We start from the raw sequence: 16,006 nt of genomic DNA, 5'->3' as shown, positions 1-16,006 counted from the left end.
TTAAAAAAATGCAACTACCTCACAAGGTAAATGCTGGAGTTCAGAGCCAGAAATACTCAGTGATAGGCTAAGCTGCATGTTTTCATGATATGTCTTTGGGGGAAAAGAACATGAAGACATTAAAACAGTAAAAAGTTTGTTTTTAAATGGAAAGGTTCTTTAACCCACCTGTGTCACCATGGGTAATTTTGGGTTAAAACAACATTGTGAGAAAAAAAAATTCCTGTTCAAAGACAATGCCTGGGTTTAATACTTATCTGGCCCTACTCATCTCAGGATCAGTGCATGACACCCCTCTGTTAGGCTACTTCAGCAACTCCAAAGATTTTTTTTTAAACAAATAAAGATCTTCCTGTCTGCGTTATTGTAATATCCTACATTACCAAGGTCCCAAAGTACCCAACACTGCAATGAATACACACATTCAGCAGTATTTAGCTATTGGACAGGTATGACTGGTCGCTAGTAACATAAGCTAGCTTGCCACTGGCATTGAATGTTAAGCATTGGAACTTCAGCTCCTTCTGCTTGTTCAAACTGTGGCAGTACCCCATCTGTTGTATAGCTAATCAATGAAAAGAGAAATACTTCATGTAAAGCTTAGTTAAGCTTAAGAGGAAACGTATTGCAAATACAAGTATGTTTCAGCAGTTTCAATAGCCTTTCATTAAAAAGCTAAACTTGACATTAAACCATTAAATCTGTATTTCAAGAGTATAAAGTAACCTGAGAAGCCTATTTTTTTGCTATCACTTAAATGGATTTGTAAACTCAAACAGGATGCCAGATCTGTGTTCCTGCATGCACATACTCACACGTATAGACACTTGCATGTGCACTCACACACACTTACATACATCTTGCTCCCAGCAGATGTTTTGTCCACCGCTGCCTTCCCAGAAACCCACAAGTGAGCGTATTTTCCCGCCGCAGGGTCGGGGAGCAGAACCACTGAAGAAGACCGCTGCACCCCAACATAAAACAAAACACCAGAGGGAAAAAAAATGTACTGAAAACCTTTCAAAATGGAAAGGAAGGGAAAAAAGCAAAGGATTTTCTAATCCATCCTTTATTGAGGTGGCTGGTTTTCGGCAGCGCAACCTTTTTTATGTGTGAGAAGGCTGGCCTGTAATTTGGGTAGCCACGGCGACCAGAGGGACTTGTAATAAAACGAGACTCTATTCTGGGATGCTCTGTAATAATGGACGCCACCATCCACTCCTCTTGTTAGACATGGATGGATGGATGGATGGATGGATGGATGGATGGATGGATGGATGGATGGATGGATGGATGGATGGATGGATGGATGGATGACATAAGGATAAGTGACTGATAGATGGAGAGATAGATGGACTATGGATGGGTATACTATGTCAGGAAAATCCAAAAAGTTGGATCAATGTCAAAAAACTTTCTTGTCCGACAAATAAAATGCCTAATTGGATGTACAGATGAATGTACAGATGAGTGGCAACCTGCCACACTGGACCTCTGATCAATGCCAACGTATCTCAGTGCCCATCATGCCCTTCAACACTGTTACAAGTCCATGTGGTTGAATTTCTGCATTCAGACACCTCTCTATAATCTCCACGCCATGTTAACAGTCACCCATTATGCCCAGGCCATAATTAGGAAATCACGTTGGCATATATATCCTGTCATTATAAGTGTCTATTGCTATTGCATTGTAATTACATTTTAGTAGGTTGTTATTACACCATTTAGAAGCTGTCTGTCTTACCTCAATCTCCTCCTTAATTGGTTATGTTGGTCTGCCCCGCCCCCCAGATCCGCCCACCTCTTTGACGGAACATTCCAGTGGTCTAAGAATTTTAAGCTGGAGAATATTACAACTGAGTCTAATGTGCCACAGATTGAAAGAAATAAAGAGGAGGGAAAAAAAACTGGGGAAGAGAAAGGGAGAAAAATTGGAAAGAGACGAAACTTGGACAGGGGAGTAAAAAAAAAAGACGGAGAAGACATGAAAGAGGGGAAAAGGGTGAAAAACACAGTTTTCTTGTTGCATGACAGATTCCCTCCCAGCCAACCAAGGCTTGTCCTTTAATACCGAGAAGCCTTCATGTGGCTTCTCAATGATTGGACATGGGGCAAAGCTGACCACATTTCTGCCACGCTACTTATTATACTGCATTGCTCACACTCTGCATGTGTGCTCACATATGTGTGCGTCTGTGTGTGTGTTGCACAAAGTGCCCATCTGTAGTAAATGTGCACACATATATTAGCCTGATGCAAAGCAAGGGGAGTCATCCAGAGAAGTGTTCAATGAGACTTACATATCTTAATTTGTCAGTAAGATGGTGATGGATGGGAGAGCACCAACCAGAAGTAAATATCATAAAGTGTAAAAGACATAAGAAAATAGCTGTTTCAAAACAATGTCAATTTGGCCCAAGTTCTATGGAGAAAGTCAGAATTATATAATCTAGCCCTTATTAACTCAATTAGAATATATTCCAATCAAAATATCTTTAAATCATAAAGTGGGTCAAGGATAGAAATGTGAGCTACTAATTGTTAATCTGAAATGTAATCAAGTACTCGATCTGGGTACTAGTGGGGATAAGAAAAATAGGAGACACGCAAATTATAAGCATGAGTGGGTACTCATATACAGGTTCACTGGACACACACAGCTTGAGGATTGCACCATTGTCAAAAAGCAACAGCAGAACAATGCGGGAGAGGGAAATAGAGGTTGGAAACATCTATTCATTTTTACTGACCACAGAGACTTTCTCTTTAGGATCTTATGAGCCTTCTATACTGTATGTGTATACAAATATAATCACACAATGTAACTTCCTAAAAAGTGGATATCTGGTCTAAGGAAAATAACCTTAGTTGAATACAAACATTGATGCAATTTTTCAACCCATGAGGAATTACATGATCATAAGGGGAAGTAACCAGATTAGGTGGCTAATTTTAGTGCCTGAAGTGGGCCTCAGATATGTGTAACAACAGACAGGTGTAAATCCGATTTGAAACAGTTGCACAAAATAAACTATGCAAAACTAATACGATTTAAACTTTTTGAGTGGTAGAATGAGTGCACAACATACAAGACATATATGATGTTAATAACAATAATAAAAAAAAGAACTTGGCACACAGTTTTTTTCGTTATTGTGAGATTTATGAAATCAACAGAGAATAAAACCTATATTCACAGGCATAAAAAGTTAAGCATTCAAACATTGATTATTAATTCAGAGGTGCTTGAAGTCCCAAAATGTCTAGAAAATTGTCAAGACCGATTGATTTCGTGTTAGCGATCCTGACTGACTGCATTTGATAACTTCCGTGTGCCAACACAGAAAGAGTTTGTTTAACTGCACTCATTGAATTGATTCAGCGTCACCATAATAGGAATAGCCAAGAAGTTCAATGCAAACCTGGGAAAGCTACTTGAGGGTCAGTCATCAACAGTTTAAACATAGTTTCTTATTTGAAGGTGTAGCCATTTTGCCATGTTAAGCTATTACCTTAAGCTACAGGGGTATTGGTTTGGATTGTCAGGAGCCATTGGTGCACATGTCTGCCAACGACAGCCAGCTGCTGGAAAACCAGTATTGCTCTCTTCTGTTGTTGAGTTTTATTTCACATTTGAAAAACTGTCATCATTGAAAAAAGTTCCTGCTCCAAGATTGATACCTGAAACCTGACTGAACTTTGCAGTTGACCACACTGAAAAGAAAAAAAGTCTTGTGAAGGACAGGCTTGATGAGGTCAGATGAGCCAAACTTTGAGTTGTTTAGCCACAGTGACCAGGGGCATGTTTAAATTAGAAAAATTGTGGCATTCAACCCTGAAAACACTGTACCAGCTGTTTAGTTGAATTGTGGTAGCATCATTCTCTGTTTTAATCATGATCTTCTGCCACTGGAGCTGGTAGACTTCACAGAGTTGATGGAATGCTGACAGATGTCTACTTCAGAATTCTCTCATTTACCTTTAAACCATCAGCTAAATTGCAAAAACTAGACTGGAGCTTAACCCAGCTGAGACTGGACAAGAGGCAGGGCACATCCTGGGCTGGTCACCAATCTAGCACAGTGGCTAACACAGAGCCCATGCACACTCAGAATAACAAATATAGCTAAGATGCGTGCCTTTCAGTTGTCAAATTAACAAATGAGTTAAAGTTATTCATAGTCAAATTGTTGATCTCACACTGATGCACCACTTATTGCTTTAGGGGTTTATTTTGTTGTTGTTGTTTTTTGGGTTTATGCTTCCCTCTACTGTTCAAGAGACAAACTGATGGAACAAAAAAGATGATCAGACAAAGGAAATAATTAATTTGTTTTAACTGCAGATAATAAATGAAACATCAAAATGAATGATATATCTTTATGAAAAAAACTAAACTAAACTTACATAAAGGTAATACACTAAAAGTCATACCAACTATTTCTTTTTAGAACTGATTGATTCATCACTATGATCAGAATTTTATTTCATTCTAAGCATTTTGATATATCATGTCTCAGTGAATAATGCATATTTCTAAATTATAGTTGGTGAGCAGCTTACTCAGAACCTCTAAATATAGACATGACAGGAACAAACACACACACAGTGCAAACACACACACATACACACACTGTACCTAGCTTAGTGTTTAAGAACATTGGTCGGACTGTTATAAAAAGTTGTCAAATAGCCAATTATAGGCCGCCAAATAGGACCAGAGGTTTGTGTGTGTCAGTCTATATGTATGAATGCTCATGTGTGCGGACAGGAAGTGGTGGTGGCTGATTTGAGGTCGGTGGCAGGAAAGAATGGTAACTATGCTGTTGCTGAGACAACGGCTGGTCAAAGCGCAAGCTTTGGGTTTCCGGACGTGCTGCTGTCTGAAACCACATAACAACATTACCCCTTCCATCCCTCCGTACCTGGTGCATTTAGGCCTTTGATCAACTCACATTTAATGACAATTGTTGATCGGTTTGAGATTATACAGTTTCTCTTCTTCTAGGCACTTTCAGACCATCTCTCTTTCTCATCCAACCAACATCCCACATCCCACAACACTCCAACACCCAACTCCATGCCCAGTGGCATTATATAAAATGCTTCCTTACTAAATGCTGCCCCACCCTTCCCTTTAAACATTAAACACTGCACAACAGTGTGACCACAGGAACTACAGTGCCATGTTTCTGTGCTGTTTACTAGCCTGAGGCATACCACATTCTACTTAAACAGATCTGAGTCCCCAACATCCACCAAAAAAAAAAGTGAAAGAAAAAAAAAGGAAGAAAGAGGGACCAAAGGATATCACCACAATAATGAAAGTCATTAGGCATGACACGTTTTTTATTTGAGATTTTCTTTTCCTAAAAATGTCTGGATTGTCCATCGTTTTTTTTTGGTCTGCAATCGTCAGCACAAAAATGTTAAATAGCATGTATCTGTTCTCTTCACTCTTCACCAGCTGGTAACGAGCAAATAACATACTTGAGGCTCAATATAGTTTCCAAAATCTCCACAATTAGAAAAAATGAAGCAACACGAACCTTGTGGCTAAATAGCAAAAAAAATAAATAAATCAGCACACTAATCCCAATCCCACCGGCAGATGTCAGCCTTGCCAAAGAAAGTGGATGCAAACTACGCAATGCAGAGCAGTGGAGCTGCATGTGGACTTGCAGAAACTTTGTTAAACTGCATGAAAGCTGCATCAGTTTCACTGGGACGCCTGCACATCAACAGGCTGTGATTAAGAAGTTGTTGCGTTCAGCTAATTTTGCTTGAAAACCATATTGGAATCTAGATTTATCTTAAAATGATTAACTAGATGAAAACGATATTGCTTTCACTCTTGTGGATTACCATTCACAATACTTTCATTTTTTATAATCATTTGTTTATTTGTTCAAATTAAAGGAAAAAAAAACAACCAGTCACCGATTCCAGTGATCTCAGCCCTGTTGAATTGCGCATGCGCAAGGCAGCGGCATCTGCACTGCCAGCTCAGCTGACAGCAGCACCTCGGAAGTCAGATGATCATGGCAGACTCTGGAAGCAGCGAAGAGGTAGCCGTGATTGGCAACACCGACATCACCTCCGCGGAATCAGAGAACAACATCATCAACACGGTTGTATTTTGTGGTATTCCCTGTTACAAATATGTTTGACGTTTATTAAGCCCGTTTTCTTTTGAAAAAGCCTCCCCAACACGGCCTAAGTTAGCTAGTTGAGTTTCAGTTGCATTTAGCAGCGGAGACTCCCTGTTTCTTCGAAAAGCAGCTGGACTTTTAAGAAATATAAATTGGCTTTGCTGATGGATTTAGCGATTCATTCATCACTTCAACGTTAAAGTTGAGAAATAAATCTAAGCGTTTTTGCACGCAGTCGCTCAAAAAAAAAATACACACTTAACTTCTGTTGTTAGCTTGCTAGTTAGCAAGTGGGATCGCCAAACCTAAGTTTTGTTTACTTTGTGTGAGCCTCATTTGTCTCTGTCTCGTATGTTTAGCCACGATTTACATATTATCATGAAAGAAAGGCCGATTATAGTTTGGAAAGCAGCAGTTTCTTCGTTCGTGGTTAGCAGTTCGTTGGTTGGTAAATAGATGTTTGCCTTGTGACTTGCTCACGCCTTTTTTGTCACCCTGTGCACAGGGTTACTGCACGTTCAGCGGAAAATATAATAATGTGCTTTCTCTCTGTGATTCTCTTGCTTATATTTGTGACTCGTCCCTCCGGGTTGTAGATGGTGGAAAGGGGCACGGCTCTGTTGAGAAAAATGGAGATCAGTGTGGCAGAGGCAGAGAAGAGGACGGGGAAGAACACGGTTAATATGCAAGAAATCTACACTGTCTACCTCATAGAAATACGGTAGGTGATAAACTGGAGTGTGTTGTTTTATGTCTTTATGCGCTCACCTGATATTACAGTGGCAGAATATCTAAATAACCTAATATGGTGCTGCAGAAAACTGCAGATCAGTAGGAGGAGTAGAGTGGGGTCATTTAGTTTTATGGATGTATTTGCTTTACATGAGCCTTTTGTCTTTACTGTGTTTCATAGCTTGATCTGCTGTTTTCAGCTATGATTCTTCTGTTCTTTGACCATGCAGAAAAACCCATGTTAGACTGGAACATACAGACACCCAAATGAAGAAGATGATTGAAGTACAACTGTTTAACAAAAATCAGATCAGTTTGTGACTTGCAGACTGTGCCAATAACAATTGGGCAAATGTCTGATAGTAATATTTCGAAACATCTAACAATTTTTGCTGCCCTTACACAGAAAATGCAATTGGAAACATTGCAATTACAGTTTATTTTTGTGTTGTTTTGAACAAAAGCACTAGCCCTAATGTAATGGGACTTCTGTTCCCATTATTCTGCCTGCAGTCCAGCTGAATCTGTCCCAGAGGGTGGAATGCCAGCTGCACCTGACACTTTGTGGAGGCGCTACAGTGAGTTTGAGCTGCTCAGAACGTACCTCCTGGTCACCTATCCCTACATCATCATCCCCCCACTGCCAGAAAAAAGAGTGAGCGACAACATATACGTATTCATACAACAAGATCCATAGCATGGAAGTGATTGATTGCAGTAAAGATTTGCTTCACTGCAGCAGCTGATGTGCAGCTTTGTATTTTCCCCATTAATTATTGTGTCTGCTCCCCTTATCGTGTGTCTTTTAGGCTGAGTTTGTGTGGCACAAGCTTTCAGCAGACAACCTTGACCCAGACTTTGTTGAGCGACGAAGAGTTGGCCTGGAAAACTTCCTTTTGCGTGTTGCCTCACATCCTGTCCTTTCAAATGACAAAATCTTCTTCCTTTTTCTCACAGAGGTTAGTAGCCAAACTAAAAATGAAGCTGTCCCCTTGGAGGCTACTGCCATACATCGATATGAACAAACCCGCACGTTCACTGTATAGGTGACATATCAAATTAAGAGGAGTTTTATAGAAAAGCAATGCAATATGCTGCCCTGGAGGGAGGCTGTTGCCCTGGGATTCAGATTAAGCTTCGGTTTGAAGGCACTATATTTCACTCTGCCATGTCAAAATGGATGTTGAACTGGCTTTCTTTGTATCTACCAGCTATTTTTTTTCTAATTTGCTGCATATCTTCTACTATTGGGGATTAATTGATTTTCTCCTAGCTTAATTTTTTCAAGATAAAATCTACTTTTTATTGAGTCTTGCCATTTGAGACCTCAAAACGTAACCTCTGGATTTGTATTTCATCTTAGCCTGGAGCAAGTAACTTGATCCAGTTTAGCCCCTTTTGGTGTTTTTGTCATCATGTTATTGTCATCTGGAAGATCCCATTTTTACGCGGTATGATTGATATCCTTCTCTGTCCACTGAATGTTCTCAGGAGAAAGGATGGAGGGAGGCAGTTCTGGAAACAGGTTTCCAGGACAAGGTACGGTGTACTGTGCTTCATCCCTTCACTTCAATGTTTTACAGACATCTATCAGCAACTTCTTGCTGAATTTCTTCACTCAGAATGTTGTCATTAACTTAAACAGACGTATCAAAAGCACAGCTTCATAGATTTTCTATGTGCCTCATGTAAAATGTGATTAACTCTGTGCCCTGCCAGGTGGACTCAAGACTAAAGTCTTTAAATGCCATGTTTAGAGTGAAGAACCCTGACAAGTAGGTGTCAAACAGAAATTTGTGTGGCTTATTTGAACATTTCGTAAGGTGTGTGATAGTGAAAGCCATAAGCGCTCATCCCAATTATATTAACTAGATGCTCAGAGCCAACATATCCTCGCTCAGCACTGACTGAAATACAAAAAAAGTTTATGGGATTGATCACTGGTTTAGAGAATGACCTATTTGTTGTGTTTCCCAGGCGATTCACAGCACTGAAGCACTACAGTGATGAGTTGAACACCGTCATCTCTCAGTTACTCAGGGTGAGAGCGGTAAGTTTGAGGGCGTGCTAACACACCAGCTCACGTTTTACACTCCATACGGACTTGGCCTCGGTTTTGTTTTTTGCTTGTTTTATTGAGTATCCAAATGAGTTCAGGCTACTTGTGAAAATCCACTGATCTCAATCTGTTTACCTCTTAAAAAAAAAAAAAAGACTTCTAGCTTGCTAAATCTTCTTTGTTTTTGTTTTATTTTTCTATTTCTTGGACACACACCATGCCTACACTGGTGATAATCCAGGTTTATTCTGTTAGATCACTATTTTCAGCTATTTTTTAGTTAAATGCTAATAATTGAAATAACGGGGCGCCTCAAGTAGAGAAAACTATGTGTTGCTGATGAGTCATTTGCTTTCTGTTATTCCAGCGAGTAGCAGACAGACTGTATGGAGTTTACAAAGTCCACGGGAACTATGGCAGAGTTTTCAGGTACGAAATGCTTGTTGGATTGCGATGACAGATAAAGTCATGTTTTACAGATTTTTGAAAAACAGCTATATGTTTAAGGGAAATAATGCATTTACGAGCCTCAAGTTTAAACGAGAAAGACATTTATTAGAGCCACAGGGAAGTTCTTTAGTCCGCGAAGATGCCATCTTTTCACCTAAGAATCTCTTTTTTTCTTAACTAAAGCTGATCTTTGTCAGGGAAACTGTATTCTTCAGATGCTGCACCAGTAGAACGGCAGCGATTAAAGAAATTAGCAGCGAGGGGAAAATATTTTTGTTTGCGATTGAGCAAAGACGACAGAATTCTGTCTTTTGAGTGCTGTTGCGCACGTTTTAGGATGTGTGGATATATATGTTTGTGTGGACTGAACGAAGAGAATTTAGAATTCAACGTATGCCTGAATCTAACTGTCTCCAGTGAATGGAGTGCGATAGAAAAGGAGATGGGAGATGGACTTCAGAGTGCTGGCCACCACATGGACACGTAAGTAGACGTAGGAGACTTTAGATCTTTAGACTTATGTACCATCTGCATGGATCTGTTATCTGTGTTACTGGTAAATACGTCGACATGCTCTGAAACATAATGTCCGTTTTTCATTTGTTCATCTGTGAATATGACTGTGTGTATGTGCTTAGGTATGCTGCATCGATAGATGACATTCTGGAGGAAGAAGAGCACTATGCGGACCAACTGAAGGAATACCTCTTCTACACTGAGGCGGTCAGGTAAATGAAATGTTTGGAGGAAAGAAACATACATCTAAAAGCTACTGTCATCGAGTACTATTGGGACCTCCCATGTGTTCTCACCTCAGGTTCTAACCTCAGTGTTTATTTATCTGTTTATTTCTTATTCTTTTGTTTTATATTAAAACAAAATAGTTATATTTAAACATTTGTTCTGTGTGTTAAGGTCAGTTTGTAGGAAACATGACTTGATCCAGTACGAGTTGGAGATGGCAGCTCAGGATCTCACATCCAAGAAACAACAGAATGAAGAGCTGGCAACTGGGGTATGTGCCGTTACATCCGTTAGCTTTTCGTCTCTGACACGTGTTTCCGTGAAGGTTTAAAAACTTCGGGTTGTTGTTGGCATGTGGGAAGCCCGCAGGGTGTTTTCAGTGTATTTAACCCTGGCAAAAAAAAATATATTGGAATTCCTGGATGATTTCATTTTAAAAAGGAAGAAAAAATCTTATAATAAATGACCATTTTTAGATTTTTTTTTTCGTTTTCAGGAAAAAAATTGTAAATCAAACCCAAAAAAAGATCCCATTTGGTACTATGGTACCACTATACTTGGTTCTCTAGCTTTTGACCAATCAGCTTTGCAGGGTGGAGCCTGTAATGGACCTTTTGTCCTTCTACCTTCTAAAAGTTCTTGCTCTGTGGTGAGATGTGTAATTATCCTGAAAAATGACGTCAGCATCACCAAACCTCCATTCTGATGACTGAATGAAAAAAGCGTCCCAATTCTCAACGTATACCTGTACATTTACTGTAGATAATGGCTGCTCTCTCCCCTGGGCCTTAACTTGGCATCCAAAAGCCTCATATCAGTAATGACAGAGGAAATTTGTTTATTGTCTTCGGGCAGTCACTTCTACACGTTTCATTTGACCTGCGTCAAACTGAAGTTCCGGCATCACATGCAGACTGGTTATTCATCCATAATTCTCTGTAACTTTCCTTTGGTTGGTCACAAACATCGACTCTTATCTTCTGCCCATTTATTTTTAGCTTCGTTTGTGCATGTTCTCCTTTAGAAGAAGATTTCTGTCCTGACGCTTTGACTTCTTCCATTTTCTACCTTTACGTTTGGCTTTTATAACATTCCCGTTTTATATGTACTTTCTCCACATTTTAGACGCAGCTGCCTGGAAACGGTCAAATGTGTCTACACTTTGCGTTTAATTACCTTTCTTAAAGGAGTTTTATAATCCCTCGTGTGTTTTCCACTGACATCTCTCTTGTTGGGGCCAAGGTTTCTGTCAGCCATTTGCAACAGCTTATTAGGGTTTGCAAGCACTCATTTTTTCTTTTTCTTTTACCAGCAAGACTGTTTTCATATTAAGATCTGTGCAAGTAAAAGAAATTAAAAAAATGTAGTTATTATTTATTCATTCGTCCTTTTAGGTCTACGGTTTAAAGCCAGATTGTTCCGTTGTTTAAATCTTTCTTTCTTTCTTTCCTTATTTACTTCTATCCTTTTCTTTTAAATTGATGACTGAATAAATATCCTTCAGTCTCGGTCTTGAGTAATTCTATAAATTATATATATATATATCTATGTAGTGTGATTTTTAAAAAGGATGCGTCTGTTTATACAGATTGTGTCTATTGTCTTCTCAGGCGTTTCTTCCAACCAAGTATAACTTGACTATGTAACTGTCTGCACAACTGACCGTCCTGTTGTGCTGCATATGCACTTCGATGGCTGCCATTAGGGAAAAAGTTGTCCGCTCTGCGCCAAAATCTTTCTCAATGCCATTTATTGCTCATTCAGGTTTTTTTTTATTATAATTTGTATTTCATAAAATGCCACGTATGTTATACTACAAGAGAACTACGTATTTCTAAGCTTGTACGCTTCTCCCAATAATGAACATGCTGTGTAGTTTAAAAGAGTTATTAGGAGAGATGTGTGTTACTTAATGATGAATCAGCTGCCATCAAATCATGATACACACTCATCCATGAATTCAGTACTTGTAGAGTATTGCTTTAAAATAGTATGTTTGTAAATGATGTCACATTAGAAATCAAAGTGTTACAATTGCACTGTTGAGTAGTCATCTGTATAGGTTGGTAATCTGTTAATTTGTGTGTGTGTGTGTGTGTGTGTGCGTGAGTGCAGACAGTGCGAATCTTTTCTCTGAAGGGAATGACCAGTAAATTATTTGGCCAAGAGAGCCAGGAACAGAGGGAGAGCCGGATAGCAGCCTTGGAACAGAGTATCCAGGAGGGAGAGGAATTGCTTAAGGAGAAGAATGCTGAGTGCCAGTAAGCCAAAGACCAAGATTAACTCTTTTACTTTAAAGTAATATAGATTAAAAATCATCTCTTCGGAGCATACATATCCAGTTGGCGGAGATGGAGCTAATTGTTTGTAGTTAGAATAATTTCTCACGTGTCCCACAGTCATAGTTGGGTGCAGTGTTTGAGTAAATCAGCATAAGTGATGATTTCCCCCCGTAACGAGGGAAAAGTAAGTCACATGTGTCTATATGAAAAGCAGGAACTTGCACATGAACACAACAAGTGCTGCATTGTTTTAGTTTCTTCTTCGTCGTAGCTCATCTGTTCGAAAGACTAACAAAAGCTTGTGTTTGGTTTTTGTCATCAGAGAGTTTGTGCGAACAGCTTGGGACGACATCGAGCATTTTAAGGAGCAGAAGGACAAAGATTTACGTGAAGCACTAATCAGCTATGCCATTATGCAGATTGGCATGTGTAAGAAGGTGTGGGTTTATGATTTTAATTTTTTCCTTTTCTTTTCTTTTCTTTTTCAGTCTCCACCGATTGATGATAATATTGATTCTTGAACAGCTCCACTCCTAATTTGGTTGTAATCTTGTGACTTTTTCACCATTTCAGGGAATCCAGGTTTGGTCCAACGCCAAGGAGTGTTTCAACAAAATGTGAGCCACTTCATACGCCAATCACTCTCTGCACCAAAACAGAAGCCTCTCCGATTGTACGGACTGGGACCATCCTCCACTTATTACTCTGGGGAGTGAGAGCAGCCCAACACCGGCTCCACTTTGCTTGCAGTGTGACTGATGATTCCGCTTGTCAACTCTTCTCTCGTTTTTCTGTTTTGTACACTCATTAATTTGGAAACAGTCAGACCAATTAAATGCATTATTTAATGAATTTAACACGCTTTTTAAATTCAAGTGTCTTAACGGAGCCTCTCATCCTGTGGATATAACCTTTCCTACTGCAGCCAGTGCGCATTTTAAGCTCTCATCTTTACACAGTTGACAGCATGTCCAAGCAGAAAATTCACCATTAATAATAATGATTTTGAATTCAGAGTGTTTTAATTCTTACTTTTGTTTCTCATCCTAAATAAAAGAGATGCACGGCAGGTTGCTGTTTAAAATCTAATCATGAGAAGCTGCACATCCATGCAACTCGTTTTAGAGTTACTTACATTGAACTGTGGTATCTGCTTTCAGTTGGATCTCAATTGACAACACTAACGACTGTCTGAAGAATGGGAGGAGAAATACTTGCTTAGATATAACTATTTAGCAGCTTCTCGCTTTTGTTTGTGCTTATACGGGTTCATTGGTAGAAATCACAAATCTGCATTAACGTCCTAAAGCTGGAAGATGTCGTTAGTGGATGGCCCCAACTCCCTCATACGTTAGCTGAACATTCAACTAAATATGCAGTCGTTGATAAATCAGAAGTATTCTCTGCCTCGAGTAACTGATTTAGAAAGCCATTACACTTCCACATTTCTTTTTGTCTTTTTTAATAAACCACAATGACATAAATCTTTGCTGCACTATCGATTGCTCGGCGACCAAGATGCTGATGATTACAGGCAGAGAACATAAGGCTGATAAACTTGGTGGATAAGGTAATTGATGCTGATTTGGCATGTCAGTGTTTTGTGCCAACAGAAAAAAAAGCTGTGAGTAAGTGCAGCCAGGAAGTCTCCCACTATTCTGATTCTGAGTCTTTACTCCCTTGAATACGCCCTTTATCTACCGAGTGCAACCTAAGTTTTCAAAAGCAACACGTGCATTTTCATTGCTTCACCTCCTTTTAGCTGCCAAGCTTTATTGGCTGAATAAACTTTTCTGATGTTCTATGGAAATTGGTGTCCAAAGTGTCAGAAATTAATCGATTAAATTGATTAGCAGTACACAGGCAGCTATAGCTTCCTTTTTCATCAGTCTAAGAAGTTGGTGCCAAATGGGTTTGACATCTGAATGTTGTGCTGGGATGAGTTAATCCTATGTTGTTGGGTTTTTTTTCCCCAGAATTATCAGTTTACTGAAATAATCTCAAATGGAGGCTTTAATGTACGTTTTTATAGTACATGTGTCAAATAAAATGATTGTGGTAAAACTCTAATAAACACCTTTTTGAACCATTTTGTGGCGTTTTTTTGCACGGAAGATACAGATGGGTGAAAACCAGCATGAAATGTGCCTGCTGGTTATACATCACAGTCAGTGGGTTTTCCTCTGCAGGGTGGCTTGTTTCCGACATGTTGGTGCCGTGGCTAAGGGGCTTAGAGAAACTGGCTTTTATTTGGTGAAGTTTAAAGGTTGGAAATTTGCAAATCATTTGTCTGTAAACAACACCGCCTTTTGTCTGTGTCAGGAGTGGCTTCTCTCCATGACACCTGTGGTTAGAGGAAAATGAGATGGGCGTGTCTGTGTTTACACTACTGCTGGCATAATGGTTGATGTTGCTTTAGCATAATCTTCTGTCACAGAAGATATGCAGTAGCTCCTATGATTTTTTTTCTACCACACTACATGAAATCATTAATGCTATTATTACAAAGTGTGCTAACAATTATGTCCTTAAAGCAGTGATTAAACCTCTATCCAACTGGATTTGTAGGGTTTAAGAGAGTAATACTACTGATATCCACAATCCATTTATGAAAAGTCAGTTGCATGTTAACTGCCCCTGTGAATGTTTTTTTTTCCTTTTTCTTCTTTTATGCGCTCTTGTTGGTTGTAAATTGTTTAAAAGAGCATCTTCGTTTTCAATTCACGAGCCGACATGAAACATTATGTTTAAAAGGGATGAGCTATTTGGAGGACTGAAAAACTGCCATTATCTGAAATAAATAGCCTCAAGATACTGTTCAAATGTTTTAAGACGCCTACTGGAGGGTTGAAATATCAACTTGTAAAAATTGACTTTAGTTTTTTTTGTGCAGGAATGTCGTTGGGGTTTGGAACACCCTGATAGAGTGAAAATGAGTTTAAGGTGCAAACTGGAAAAGTATGACTGAAAGGCGCCACCTGCCGATTGGAGTACAAACATGTCGGTTTCAAGAAATGAGAAGAAACGGGCTCAACAAAAGAAAGAAAAATGGCATAGTAAAGAAAAAATGCCCTCATTTGGACTCACCTAGTGGTTGGTTAAGCACGAGCTCGTGTGATTTTCTTAAAAGGAAGCGAAACATTAATTCCACATTAAAGCAGACGAAAAGGTAATTCAGTAGTTCTCTGTAATTTTCATTAATATATTAGTATATTACAGAAAGTGGTATAAACTACATAAATATTACATGAATGAGTACATTTTCTAAGGTTATATGGGGATGTTCAAGTGTAGTTGTGTCTAAGAGAGTGCTTTTAAAGGATTTATTGTATCTTTCAGTATTAGAGAGAGAATAGATGCAGATCTTGTCATTCCTGGACTGGCACCCCTCCGCTCCCATTAATATCCTGTTGGTTTTTTTTGTGTTTTTTTTTTTTTTTTTTTTTAATCAATAAGGATATATTGCAACTGCGCAATAAGTAATGTACTGCCTTGGTTACCCTGTTCATCTAAAATGACAGTGACCTAAATTCCATAACAGGTATCAGAAGGGTTTTCTGCCTAATTGAGCTAATTGAGCCTTT

At 39.1% G+C, this 16,006-nt stretch overlaps 1 protein-coding gene across 3 annotated transcripts in view; it reads left to right on the top strand.

The window, feature by feature from the left end:
* Window positions 1-5,986: 5,986 nt before the first annotated feature.
* snx4 (sorting nexin 4) overlaps window positions 5,987-16,006 on the top strand; it is a 289,781-nt gene continuing 279,761 nt past the window's right edge. The window contains exons 1-14 of one of the 3 annotated variants that reach the window (XM_072397202.1): window positions 5,987-6,071; window positions 6,752-6,876; window positions 7,401-7,542; window positions 7,697-7,846; window positions 8,379-8,426; window positions 8,607-8,662; window positions 8,865-8,937; window positions 9,314-9,375; window positions 9,814-9,879; window positions 10,035-10,124; window positions 10,312-10,411; window positions 12,256-12,401; window positions 12,745-12,859; window positions 12,996-14,511. In XM_072397202.1, the coding sequence (XP_072253303.1) occupies window positions 6,039-6,071; window positions 6,752-6,876; window positions 7,401-7,542; window positions 7,697-7,846; window positions 8,379-8,426; window positions 8,607-8,662; window positions 8,865-8,937; window positions 9,314-9,375; window positions 9,814-9,879; window positions 10,035-10,124; window positions 10,312-10,411; window positions 12,256-12,401; window positions 12,745-12,859; window positions 12,996-13,043 (1,254 nt within the window). In that variant the 5' untranslated portion in view covers window positions 5,987-6,038 and the 3' untranslated portion in view covers window positions 13,044-14,511. Of the gene's footprint in view, window positions 6,135-6,751; window positions 6,877-7,400; window positions 7,543-7,696; window positions 7,847-8,378; window positions 8,427-8,606; window positions 8,663-8,864; window positions 8,938-9,313; window positions 9,376-9,813; window positions 9,880-10,034; window positions 10,125-10,311; window positions 10,412-12,255; window positions 12,402-12,744; window positions 12,860-12,995; window positions 14,512-16,006 lie in introns of those variants that run through there. The other 2 variants (XR_011917964.1, XM_072397201.1) reach the window with 2 other exon arrangements.

Source organism: Leuresthes tenuis, unplaced genomic scaffold, assembly GCF_036924035.1.
Source record: "Leuresthes tenuis unplaced genomic scaffold, fLeuTen1.0.hap1 SCAF_12, whole genome shotgun sequence".
Lineage (NCBI taxonomy): Eukaryota > Metazoa > Chordata > Actinopteri > Atheriniformes > Atherinopsidae > Leuresthes > Leuresthes tenuis.
This window is presented reverse-complemented; position numbering and strand designations above follow the sequence as displayed.